The 14,149-nt window shown below is 41.0% G+C and overlaps 1 protein-coding gene across 1 annotated transcript in view; it reads right to left on the bottom strand.

Annotated features, from left to right (window-relative positions):
- LOC115378692 (sodium/hydrogen exchanger 9-like) overlaps positions 1–14,149 on the bottom strand; it is a 71,220-nt gene that overhangs the window by 29,162 nt on the left and 27,909 nt on the right. Inside the window, exons 10-12 of the mRNA XM_030079110.1 lie at positions 12,620–12,733; positions 8,947–9,058; positions 6,748–6,901 (exon numbers count right to left, since the gene is read on the bottom strand). Of these exons, the coding sequence (XP_029934970.1) occupies positions 6,748–6,901; positions 8,947–9,058; positions 12,620–12,733 (380 nt within the window). The remainder of the gene's footprint in view (positions 1–6,747; positions 6,902–8,946; positions 9,059–12,619; positions 12,734–14,149) is intronic.

Consider the following 14,149-nt stretch of genomic DNA (forward strand, 5'->3'; position numbering starts at 1 on the left):
AAAGTGTTGAACACCACTCATCTTCATGTGTGCACACACACAATTACGCACACATGGAAAGGGACCAGAGAACTATAGAGCAAAGCTTCCTGCCCTCCGTGCACAAGTTGCATTTTGCCACAAGTGAATCCTCAAAGAACTTCAAAGAGGCAACAGGTTGCACAGGTGTAATTTTCCTCTCTATTTCTGTCTTTCCATCACTCTTGTTCTATGGCATATATAATTTCAAAGTCACTTTACTGCACCTGCCCTTTAGGTGCACTAGCCTCTGTATTGCATTAAGCATGAGAAACAGGCACATTCTGTTTCAACATATAGTGGAGCTGTAAATGACTGTAAAAAAAGAGAAGACCCAAAGCATTTAGCCCCTAGACCTTGTGAAAATGGGGACTGCCCATTGGTCCAAAGGTCCATTATTCCAAAATCCCAACAGGCCAAAAAAATATCCTGGTGGACCAAACGCCTGTTAGACTGACATTGGGCTATGGCTCGTTATCCTGAAAACATGCGCCCATTATTCTGAAACCCAACAGTCAAAAAAAAAGATTCCACTCCATAATTTTGGTGAAGTTTAGGAAGGGGTTTCCTCAAGTTAAGGTTAGAGTAAACAGGAGTGGATGCAATTCTCAGTAGGGGGGCAAAACACAGCATAACACTGGCAGTAGAACTCAAACAACACCAGAGTATATGTGAGTGATGGGTGTTTTTTCTTTTCAGGAAAACAGGCCGTCGGCCTGGTGGGCTTTTGGTCAAGTGGGACATTTTTTGGACTACTGGGCTTTCAGACTAATAGCCCGTCAGACACCAGACATGGTATGGCACCGTGACAACCACTATTAATACATAGGCAGAAAAGCTGAAGGCGAAATAAAACTATTAGTTGGAGCTGCGTTGAGGAAAACAATGATATCCTAAGTGAGTGGGCTTGAAGAGGACATGACTAGCCAGCGTTCAAAAGCCTGCTGGTCCCACATGCAGGCCCCGAGGGACCCGAGACTGCTCACTTTGCCTGTGTCTCAGATCTCCCCAGGGCCCTCAGCCCCCATCACAACCAAGGAGACAGGCTGAGACCAAAAACATTGTCTGAGGGCATGTGTGTGTGCGTGTGTGTGTGCGCGTGCTTGTTATGGCTTGGGTACAGTTACTCAGGGAAGTGAAAATAGGAGTGAAACAAACAGAACAAAAAATGATTACAATGGATTTTACACCTTTCTAGGTGGTATCATTCATTGTAATTCAGTGGTAATGCTGAATTTATTCTGAAAACAAGCAAAGAATTTTTGTTATGTCACCTTGGAAAAAATACATAAATTCTAATCAGATCTAATCAGATGTGCTTGGTGATAAAACATTTTTTTTTTTTTTTTTTTTTTTAGAAAGGTCTTTATGCATCATGATTCAAAACACATCTCTGTTTCACTTCATGAAATAATAATAATAATAATAATAATAAACCATTAAATCAAATCAATAACTTCCTAAAATACTCTCATGTTTACTGGTCATGCACTATCATGCTGTATAAAAAAAGCTGCCACACCAATATGTTTGTAATTCAACAAAGCCACAGTAGGGTCTTTAGATGAATCTTTAAGAATATCAAGACTGAGGAAAAAACACTCAAAGAGAGAAAACATAAGAACAGACACTATGAACCTATCAAAAATGACTGGCTTTGATTTGGAAATGACAATTAAACATTCTTCATATACTGTGTTATTATTTTATGTGTTGAATTCTGAGGTGTTTTTGTTTGTTTGTTTGTTTTTATCTCAAAATGATAAAAACAACAAGAATGTGTTTTTTTACATTTGAAAGCAAATGTTTTGGGCTTGGTCAAAAGCACCAAGCATGACAATACCAAGGAGAAACAGAAAAAGAGAGAAATGAAACATGCCTATTCCTCAGTTTCACAGCAGACTGAGTTCAGAGATATCAGTAATTACTATAGATTGCATAACACGGGCGGTGTGCAGTTTAGTGTATATAATCATTTTATTTTGATGCGGCATGATGATGCTCGAGTGTATAAGCAATAACGCACCTTGAAATGGAAACAGAAACAGAGAGAAAATGGAAAGAGCCGTGAGAGGCAGAGTGAAAACCAGTCGAGAGCCTTCTAGATATTTTCTAGCTTTCCGATATCTGAAGTCTGATGAGAACCGCCAAAAGTGAAATAGTTTTTCATTTCACTGTGTAATTCTCTGTCTCTGTTTGAAACCTGTGTTTACTACCCCACCACCACCTCTCTCTCATCATAATCCACCCCCATCATGGAATGCATTCCTGTGTGTGTGTGTGTGTGTGTGTGTGTGTGTGTGTGTGTGTGTGTGTGTGTGTGTGTGTGTGTGCGTACATGCGTGAGTGTGTGTGTTTTAAGAACTTATAGTGTGTGTTCCTGCTGTGACAGTTTTAAGATAGCAGGTTGGAAGAAAAACAATGCCACCCTCCATTACCATAATATGTTTTTCCTGGGAGTCTAGGTTATAAATTCTCTCTTTTTTTTTTTAGCCCACTCTCTAACTCATCTTGACTGGTAAACAATATATTTTGTGGTTGGAAAGTATTCTTTTTGAATTGTTCTAGATTAGTAGGTCACGCTGAGCAGAGGTACTATCAACCAAGAAGCAATAAAGACAGAAAATGGAAATGCTGATCAAAAGACACCGTTCAGGATGGAAATTACAGCTCAATCACTTTGTATGTGCATATGGCAATCTGTGAGCAGGACGTGACCTCTCGCATTTACAAATCCGTCCACCAGAAGAATGAGAAAAGTACAAGATCACGCCACTGTTTTCCACGGTGCAAACCTTAGGCAAGCAAGAAGAGTCAATCTGAAAAAGACAGTGTTTTGTCAAGCGTTTCCTGTCTGCAGTGTGTGAAGGTGCACAGAGGTAGGCTTGATATACCACAGAGATACACACACACACACACACACATCTGCAGACACACACACATACACACACACACACACATCACTGAGTTACCTGTGATAGCAGCTTTCTTGAACAAATTTCTCAAAGTAGCTACAAAAGACATTTTACTGTCTCTTTTGCTTTTATTTGACGCCTGCAGTTAGAGGCCTTTTGAGGTACCTATAAGGGTAAAGAAAAAACCCCACCAGAGTAATTTCACACCAAGTATGACTTTCAAAGGCTCTCCTCCACAAAACCATTTCAGAGATGGAATGGAAGTTAAATTTGCTCCAGGTAAAGAGAGAACAGCTCCCCTGTAATGTATTATTCACCAAAATGAAGTCTCTCAGAGTTGTTACCTGTCCTTTCACTTGATACAACTGGATGAGGGAAGGGAGGGGGTTAAGCACGGTGAGAGAAGAAACCGGAATTCTCCAGAAAATGACGGCCCTCAAGGCCTGACGCACTGTACTGTAGTGGGCTCAAGAGATGGAAATACAAGCCACAAAGACAGCAGTGGAGGGGGGATAGGGATATGCAGGCTCAGGCAAGTGCATTATTCAGAACATAGCCACAGATACACATGTATGCACACACACAGCATGGACGGGCATGGATGAGGCATAACCAAGCACTGTAACTGAAACACTACACTTCAAGGACCATCATTAACAGTCAAGACTGTATCAGTCCATCATCAGTGTGTACAGAATAATATCCTTCAAAGTCAAGGCTAACTCACCCCAATTTTCTGTCAATCATGTTCAAAAAATATGAAAAATCGCTCCATGAAACTTGAAAGCCGCCCCACAAAGGTAATTCTACCTTGTAAATACGTGGCCGATACCTGTATTTGCTTATAATTGTTTTACTCGATAGACCGCAAAAGCTGCAACAGTGCCGGATTGCATGTATTAGTGTCATGACTAGCGCTATTAAATCAGCTTACCTGGCCAAGTGTGCTTATGCATATAAGGAATTTGACTCCGGTTTACAGAACAGAATAGAAACAGAATAGAAAGGCAACAAAAAAGAAACAAAAAAATAAATAGGAATAATAAATACAATACTGGAGGTAAGTATGCTTGCACAACGACTACATGGAGTGTTGTTATGGTTGCATAATTTATAACCAGTATACAATGCTGTACATGTATTCACAACTGTACACTTATATTGCACATCTGAGTTAACAAGATGCAGTGCACATCAGAGAGATGTAAGTGAGAGAGGACTTCTACATGTGAAGTATCTAAGTGATAAGATAGTGGGTGGGGGTTACTGACAGTCTGTTGCTTATAACTGTAAAGGCACTTAGCAGTAATTTTCTTCCAGGTCCAAATGTATGAGGAATGCACACTTTATGTGGGGATTTCAGCTCATGAACAGAATGAGTGACAATATCTTATTTGAAATTAATCATCGAAAAACTAAGAACTACACAAATTTATAAGCAAAGTACTCAGCAAAAAACGTATCTTGCCACCTGCAAGCAGAAAGTGTATTGTTCAGTAAATAGCCGATAAGGACATAAGAACAGGTTGGGCATATGCATAGCAACTTTCAAGTTTCAAGGAGCAGTTTTTCAATTTTTTTTTTTTTTTTTTATAACATGAATAGGAATGAGTTGGGGTTAAGATAGCCTTGACCTCCAAGCCACTGAACCATATTGTGCACATCTCATTCCTAGACTCTTATGCAGTTCAAGCTTCATGGGATCTGGAAATAAAAAAAAAAAATAACAAAAACCCCCTAAGCTGCTCAGCTGACACGGAACAAAAGACAGAACTTTGTGGACACAAAGGCAGCGCCCAGGGGGGGTTTACAGGGATATCATCTCATTGTTAGGTTGGTAAATGTTAGTACTACAGTGAAATGAAGCTCATTTGGCTATAAAAGCTCAAACAAACAATTTGGCGGATTGAATAACCAAAGCCAGTCTGTAAGTCATTATCGGTGGAACAGGTCCAGGTTTTGTTTCACAGCACAAATCACCACGTTGTCACCATTTTCTAACTTTTGCGAGAGGACAAATCATTCTAAAAAAAAATGGTCCTAAACCAGAGGAAGATTATGTGCAAATTATATTTTAGGATTGATATTGGCTTTAAGTACAGTTCAGAGATACTTACACTGTGTTTTACGTGAGTAATATCCATTTTAGTGAACCTATTTTTACTTTACTGCTTTTTATAGCAAGCCGCTTGCCTCTCCCCACCTCGATTATTTACTTCCTCTGTTCAATCCCTTTGCTGAAATACCGTGGAATAGGGGGACATTTCCTTTTACTTTAACCGGAGCACTACTCTGTCAGGATATTTCTTTTTAATGTTGTAGCTACTTTAGGCACCACTGACGCACACATACACACATACACACATGCACATACAGGCAGGCGCACATACACACACGCGCGCAAAACTGAGAGACACACTAGTGAATCAAAAGACAGGCCTCGAAAGACTGTGGGAGTCAATTATGACAGTGTGATCTGGGCCATAGATTAGACTTTAATAATATAAGTATCTAATTATTGCCTTACATCCTTCATGCCTCCTCTGCACTCTTTAACCATTATTGCCCACTGGCCTGCAATCACAGAAAGCACAGCCATTATAAAGGAAAAACTTCTCCATGTGTTCTCATGCCATAGCTCCCGTGTGTGTCGGTGTATACGCAGTTGACCACTGTTCTCTCTACGGTGGCAATGGCCTCCATTCTCAAAGTTTTGTTTAAAAACACATTTTAACATTAATTATACCATTAACACTTTCAGAGTCGGCATCACTCATTCACACATGCCCCCAAATTCTTCTTTAGCACCTTTTGGTTTAGGTGCTCCACTCTTCACTTGTCAAATGCACAAATGAGCGATGCTGACTCTGAAAATGTTAGTGGTAGAATCTGTAAACTTTGAAAATGGAGACCATTGCTTCTTCGGTGAGTAACGAAAGTATATTAAAGGTACACTAATTTTCTGATGCTTTTGCAACATCTAGTGGCTACTAATGTCCAAGTGTATATTTAATCCTGACCAAAGAAGTCAAGATTTTTAAGTTAGAAGGTATTTCTTTTATCATTGTTAGAGGTGATATTTTTACACCCCAACACAAGTTAAGCTTACATGTAGATACAAATAGAGACTGTTCAAGGAACACCCATAGGAAAAAAGGCAAACAGATATGTTAGGCTACAAGTCATAATGCTATTGTCAGCAACAAATACAATGAGAGCGAAGGAATGAAGGGTATTTTTCTCTTTTGCCCTTTTGGTCACTGAAGTATTTTATTTTGTCCCTTACAGGTAGCGGTGGTGGTAATGCAGAACACCTGACTGGCTAGCCACTGCAGCTAACGCCCTGGACCAGAGCTAAGGTCCTTGTGTACAATGTGGCAAGCTGTATTTTAATGTTATCTCTTCTGGTACATGGTCCCATGGACCTGTAGACCTGTTTTACTCTGTGCACCAGCTGTGCAAGTCACTAATGGAAGGCAGAGCCACAGCAGAGGCACAGAGCTGAGCGTCTGCGTTGGGCTGTGCAGCAAGAAGAGGAGGGGAGGCAGGATTCAGACATTCAGGGAGAAGCTGTACAAAGAGCTGCTGCATATTAAGTAAGCTGCGTTCTTGACAAGAGTGTCTAATTAGGCTGTCTGTCTGTGTGGGTATGAAAGACACAGAGAGAGACAAAAATGATGGTGTGAGAAAGAGAGAGAGGTCAGAGTCAGGAAGTCACACAGGCACAGTGAGCTCTCCTGCCACCTTCTGATTTGACTTACACCACATTCAGCAGGACAGAGGTCTGTAACCCCTGCTAGGAGTCAGCACTAACCTGATGTCCAGCCAGCGCAGCATGGGTCCAGTGGCCGAGCCCAGCAACCAGATGGTGGAGCAGACCAGCAGCAGAGTGGTGGTGAGGGTGGCACGTCTCACCTCTGTGGATGTGTCTCTTACAGCCAGGGCAAACGCCACGGCCCCCCTCAAGCCTGAGGGCAGAGAGGACACTGCTGACGAAATAACTATATTACTGCTATCCATCAAGCAGCCTCTGGACAACCAGCAATTTGAAAGAGGCAGTGGACAGCTACCCATGTAACAACTCTTTCCATGAGCAACAGATTGCACCGTGACTTTGAAGGCCTAGCGCTATCAGGGTTTGGAAGAGCCATTGATCAGTTGCTGATCAGCGAAGAGCCCCTAAAGAACCAGTAGATTACTGCTCAGCGGTGACATAATGCCTAAAACCAAAACAATTCCCAGAGCGAATCCTTTATCACCATGAGAAACAGATGGGATTGGGTGAGGGGGGCTGTTTTGAAAAATAGCTAGACAAGGGCTTTTCACAAAGGAAATGTCTTACGTAAGAGGGGTAAAGTGGGTCAGTCAAGCAGGGAAACATGCTGCGAGTGCACTACCCCACATCACTTCACATCCAGCACGGCTTTCTCCTGCCTCATCAGCCCATTCAGAGTCTCAACCATTAGGCTCAGACGTTAAAGTAGAGCAGTGCTTTGTTTACCCCTCCTCTTAAAACCGTCCCCAAAATAGAAGAGGCTGAGGGAAAAAGTTATTAATAAAGCAATAAACCTAGATTCTAACAATACATATGGATGGAAATACTCCTTTTGTAATTAGGCTGGCAAATAATTATAACACCTAAGAAAGGCACAGAAAGAACAGGTCTTTGTGTCCACCTGACTTCACGTACACACACACATACACACGTGTACACACACACACACAGACTCACACATCTTACACAGGGGACGCATTCTCTAAGCATTTCTGCTAATGCCATTAGCTGCAGGCAGTGAAGAGAATGGCATAATTAAAGAGCTTTCATAGGATAAAAGGGGGTAAATGTGTTCATTTCTGAGCTACTTTTCTCGCAGCAATAACAAGGCCATTACCAGCCTAGCATCTCGACCAAGCTTTTTCGTGAGGTGAAAACCCTGTGCTGGGAATCTGGGTCCAACCAGACTAGGAAACCAAAACTGTCCATTTAATACCAATTTTATCTAATTTTACAATTTCGTTGCATAATTTATGTCTATCTACAAAGTGCAAAAATAAGTCAATGCCATGCAATTCTTTGTTTACAACAGCCCAGTTAGGGTACAATTAGATGGTGGGGACTTTCCAGTAAGGCCACCTCTCAAAGGGTGGTGCACAGAGTGTTTTGAGCTGTGGTTAAACCAGCTCACAAAACATGTTTATATTTGTCGACACAACAGTGTACATAAATTAACGTTAACAGATGATCTTCTGGATGCTATTTTAAACTAGTTTGCGCCCCTGCATTGCTCTAAATGCCTTTGTTACAAGCGTAAACACTGAAACCACTGGCTAATTGCTGTTTTTCAATTTGATATCAATTTACCCTGTAAGCCCTGTTATAATCAAAACAGAAAAAAAAAACATAACTAATACAGACCTGAATTTTGCAACAATTTTTTGGCAGAACCCACATTTATCATGCTCTAACACTTTCCAAGTGACAGAGAAGCCAACTTTTAGCGTGCCACATCTACAGGAAAATTTCAGTCCCCTTCATCTTGGATGTAAATCTTGTTACACGTAACCAACTGAAAGTGAAACAATTTTGTCGTAATTAGAGCCCTGTGTGTTACATAAATCCTGGATGCTATTTACCTTTGGCTCTATGTGTTTTGAATTGTTTTTTCTAATTTGCTATACTTGAATAGTGGAGGCAAGTGGAAGTATTCAAGTCAGCATTACATCGGTGACATCTCATTACCACACCTGCACTTTGGGATGCAAAGTTAGCAGCTGGATAGCATGCTAATGTTACAGGAGTGACAATTTCACAATGCACCCGGGAAAAAGATTGAGGTGCTGGTATACTTATCTATGGCACTGACCCCCCTACTGGTCCATTTGAGCACCACAACTTTCTTCATATCTTCTTAGGTAAAATGTAGTAAATGCATTGTTTGTGAATTACTTATTACAATACTTGAACTCACCAGCTTTCACGATTTACATCTAACATTTTCTTAGTGTACATTACCTGCAAACACCATGAAGTGCTGGGTGCTACGAGGTATCTTGGCTGTGCGGCCCAGGTTGACAAGGAAAGACAAAGGGTAGATGTTGCATGCTCTTGATACAAAGACTGCAAGCTGTAGGCATGTATGCAAGTTAAGGAGAATATTAACGATTAAGACATATTCACAACGGAACGCACGCACACTCCTGAATACACCCATGGATACTTGAGTCAACTTGCACAAGCACACACATTCACACACACACACACACATCCACACACATAAAATAATCTCTGAATATCCTCCGTTTAGGATGCAAACACAGTGGTGTGGCACCATGCCGAGGCATGAAGCCAATCAGGCTCTCCCAGCTGTCTCTGCCCTCCACACACACTTTGATGTTGCACATAGGATGGAACAGAATGCTAAGTGTCCCAGGTAGCAGTTGGAGAGGTTAGAGGATATCTGTACAATTAGCAGAGATACAGACGCCGTCTTGGATACCCTTGACACCTACTGGTTGAAGTTGTCATACTTTTAGAACTTACTGTGTAACTACTGTCACCTAACTTTTTGGATTTCAGCACGTCAGAATCATCTATGCGGAGAGCTATCCCAGCTTTAGCATGATGGAGAAAGGGGATTTTAGCTATTTTATGGGTAAGTCCAAATACGACGCCTGGAATAATAACGGGGCCAATATCTTAGGCAAGGGACCTGAATCTGACAGGGCTATTACTAAAACAGCTCCCTCGCACCCTGCAGTCAATATTAGAACTCATGCACCCTATGGATTTTCAAAAGCAATATCCTGCTCCCAAAAACAGTCATTTCTCTTTATCAAAGACCCCTGAGCTATTTGAATGGAGGTAATTAAGCACTTTCATCTCAGCCTCATTTCCAATAAAGCCCATCCCCATTGTCACTGGCAAAGGCTGCAAGCTACTGCGATTAAAATCTACTGCGTAACCAAAGAGCGATTAACGGGATTAAATCACTGGGGTTATTTCATTTTTATAGACACTTTTAGTCCTGTACAAGAGGAGCTCGACCTCCATTTATCCGTGTTTGTACATCCCGGTCCGCTTCCAGTAGGTGTAGTTAGCCAGCTCTATTCCCACTAAGCTTTTGTTGTGGGAGTACAATGAGGACAAAGCTAAACAGGTCTGGTGCTCAAGTCAAACATTTGCCTCACTGGCAGCCCTTCACACTGAACATAACAGCATCGGAAAAAGAATCTGCTCAGTCAACTCTTTCTCTGGCTCTTTTGACCCTATAGTGGAAGATGGATTGTAATAATAATTGCCGGCCATCTGGGCACTGGACTGTGAAAGAACAGCTCCTTGGAGTGAGGCCACTGGAGTCTATCCTCAGGCATACACTACGGTTATGCCAGCTTTCAGGCAAGGACAATGGCACGATGGGTAGCCAAGCCAACAGTCCATTACCGCTCTCTATTCCCCAAAGAAAGCTTGGGCTGATGGATGTCAGACATCTGTTATGGTACACATAACTTAAACACGCAATAGGTATTGTTAGGGAGCTTATGGTTTTTCGATAAAGGGTTCATTAAAGGGAATACTTTTTCACAGTTAGTGCCACCAATTTGTGATCCTAAGTGCATTATACGACTTAAAATTTGGTTTAAAGATATACTTTTTGGATATGCACTTTACCTCAACCTGCCTTGACAACTTCTACTTCAGTTAGTAAATGCCTATGCTTCCCAGAATGCCTTGCAACCCCCAGAGAATGGGGATTAACTTGTTGCATTTAGCTGTTGGTTATACAAGTGAGTGAAAAGAGCTTTAGCAGTATTTGTAGTAAGAGCAAGGGAGCAATCATTTTTCCTGTGGCCAAAAAAAAATGAAGGTCGTGCCCCTTAGGAGAGCAGGGGTACTAGAAACAAAATCAAATTTGTCTTGTGCATACAAGGCAAAATGGCCAGTTGGGACCAAAAAGAAGTGTCATATTGGTTTAGAGTGCTGCAGTGTGCAGACTGGGGAGCAGAACTAGCTGGATTTTGCACACAGTTCTAATGAAAAAAGTCATACTTTTAACTTCTACATTGATTTATTAAAAGAAGGTGACGTTTCGGTCACAAAAAGCTTTCTCATTATTTCACATTATTTCATCATCAAAATTTCCAAGATGAATCAGTTTGAGGGAACTTGCTCACTCCCCCATGTGGCGTGGAGTGTCATTAAATGAACAGATGTCACACAGTAGCAACGACACAGACATTTGCTCAACAGCAGTTCAATTTCGCACAAGATTGATTTAGTTTCTAGTGCCACATTTACTCAAAACACAACACGTCTTATGGCTGTGTTGCTTTCTGATGTACTGAGGATACTGTTGGTGGAAACTGTTATCATTTCCTCCCCTACAATGGATCTGGCTGTATGATTCTGTCTGTATCTGTCTGTATGATTGTTAAATATTGATGTGGAATGGGAGAGGTGGAAAGAGTACCAAACCTGATGCTTATTTTGTTTTTTTTTTTTGTTATCAAAACTTATTTGTGAGAATAAGAAAAATTCACCACCAAACAACAGAGTAGGCCCACAAAGGCAACAGTACTAATGTGTTTCAAGATTAATTTTTAGCTGTGACCAACAGCTCTATAGCTCGCTCTTTCAGTCAGTCTACAAAAATTTCCCCACCCTTTGGCGGCCACAGATTTCATCCTAGAAGGTTAAAATTTGGAATAGAGGTCAAGTGTTTGTGTGTGAAAGTGTGTGTTTATGTTCATGTCATCTGGCTAAAAGGGGGAGTGGCAATGAGAGTGTCATATTGCAAAAAGGTGCAAAGCTTAGACGGCCGATTAACTGTTTGTGCCAACTGACAAAAAGGGGCGTGGCAGTGGGAGTGAGGTTGTGTGTGTGTGTGTGTGAACGCATGCACATGTGGACGCAGGCGCATACATGGTCGCAGCTATTGCAAATTTGCGCCTGCTCCTTTAATGAGGTAGGCAGAGCATAACATAGCAGCAGGCAGTTCATTCACTTGAGTTTCTAGAAGTAATAAGATTTAATCTTCAACCACAACAGGGATACAGCAATTAATCCACTACAAATTAAAGCACTGTAAGCTTAATTCAAACCGGCAAACATCTTTATTCCATGGAGGTTTGCCAGAGAACAGAATACAAGCGGCAGTAACAATAATTAAGGACCTATTTATAATTCCGTTTCACAGACCTTTGTGAGCGGAGCCCTGCACTGCAGCATCTTAATCTGCAGAGATGGTGATCATGAGGGAATGGCTGAATGGCATTCACACCTTGCCGGATCAAACCTGTACAGTTTAAGCTGTGAAGTTTTTCTAAAGGACTGAGGAAATTACTGCACTGCAGCAGGGAAGAAAGACAGACAACAGGAAAACCATTCTGTCCAAACAAGCAGCAGATGAATGTGCAGATAATAGTTATGCTAAGTATGGAGTCCCTGCCTGCGATACATGGTGGCAAAGCACAGAGAGAGAAGAGAAGAGAAGAGAAGAGAAGAGAAGAGAAGAGAAGAGAAGAGAAGAGAAGAGAAGAGAAGAGAAGAGAAGAGAAGAGAAGAGAAGAGAAGAGAAGAGAAGAGAAGAGAGAAAATTATTTACTATTATCATAACAGTTACTGAGCGGGATCCAAAGGCTACACAGCAGGGAATGAAGACACTCCATCATGTACCAGAAAAGGATACAAATGCCCCGCATATGAAGAGGGCTTTGAAGACGTGGTGTGGAAACGTCAACAATACATATCCCATGTAGCTGAAGATGAAAACCTCCCCCAGGAAGCTGAAGAATTCAAAGAGCTGTAGATTATAAAGAGAGAGACAGAGGATCATAAGGGGCAAGGTCATACGAGATGGGGATGGAGAGGGTGAGGGAGGGACTCGGATTGTATTTGAAATGAGTAAACAGGCTTATATTTTTACAAATACAACAAATCCAGTGTTGATGTGATCCTCTGATCCTTTGAGGTAGCAATTACAAACATGCAGCTCAAGGCCGTAATGTGTTTGCAGTTAGCATCAGGCGTGTTTTTGTTATCATTCCCTTACTAAAGATTTTATTTGAAATATGTTGTTTATGGAGCCATATAGAGAGAATGAAAAAAGTAGCTTCCTGCAGTAAGAAAGACAGCTTAATATCTTGTTCCTCTAGGGCATAAACAATAGATATTTGCACCGCTGGAGAGATACACTATCTTTCTATGTGGATGATGGCAAGGAGGGTAGTGGCAGCTCATAACATTCACAGTGGATTTAACTAAAGCAGTACCAGTAAAAGGAAAAATCCAGCCTAAAACCCATTTTCATGATTAAAAAAAGGAACTGGCAATGTCTACTGCATTTCTGGTGCCGTCTTGTTGTTTAGAGTGTAATTGCATTTTTCCACTGGTAAACTCACCAAACGTGATGCACATAGAGAGCAGTGGCAGCTACAGTGGAGCTTCATGGGAGAAAGAAGTGTGCTCTCCCTCTTCTATGCTGGATTTCTCGGTGCATATTTGTTCAACATTGTTGCAAACTGGAGAGTTGACAAGGAAACCTGATGTTCAAGAACCAAAATGCCAACATTTTGGTTTTAGATTGTTGAATTTTGATTAAATTAAAATTGAATGTTGATTAAATGCCATTGTGGCTATGTTGAGGATATCTCTGGATGCATATAACTGGATTCATTTTTGGCTGCTGTATTGACAAAAATACAATATCAATCGACAATATGGCAACAGAAACACAGTGTAAATTGTGTTTTTAAACAATGCTTATGTATTTTTGGCTGGATTTTTCTTTTAACTCTCCTCATCATCTCAGTTCTATTTTTGCAGCAATGCAAGGTCATATTTGCCACAATGACAACGGGGACATCAGATACCATTTATTGTAGATAAAACTAGAATTTCCATTATTTTAGTGACACACTTGCACATAATAAAAAAAATATGATATGATCTTTAATTATTGCTTTTATCGATTCAGCTGGCTATGGGGGGAAAAAAACTACCCAGCTGAAAAATGTACATTCTACTTCACTTCTCCTATAACAAGGAAAAGAGATGGCACAGAGAAAAATATTTCTCCTTTCAGATATTCAACTAGTGTCTATTCACACTAAATCTGTTTGTCTTTTCCTTTGAGCTACATCTGCATGTATAAATCATAAAAATGTAGATAAAGGCACTCTGCCAAGTAAATACACTGCACCATTCACATACATTGACT

Source organism: Myripristis murdjan, chromosome 20 (genome assembly GCF_902150065.1).
Source record: "Myripristis murdjan chromosome 20, fMyrMur1.1, whole genome shotgun sequence".
Taxonomy (NCBI): domain Eukaryota; kingdom Metazoa; phylum Chordata; class Actinopteri; order Holocentriformes; family Holocentridae; genus Myripristis; species Myripristis murdjan.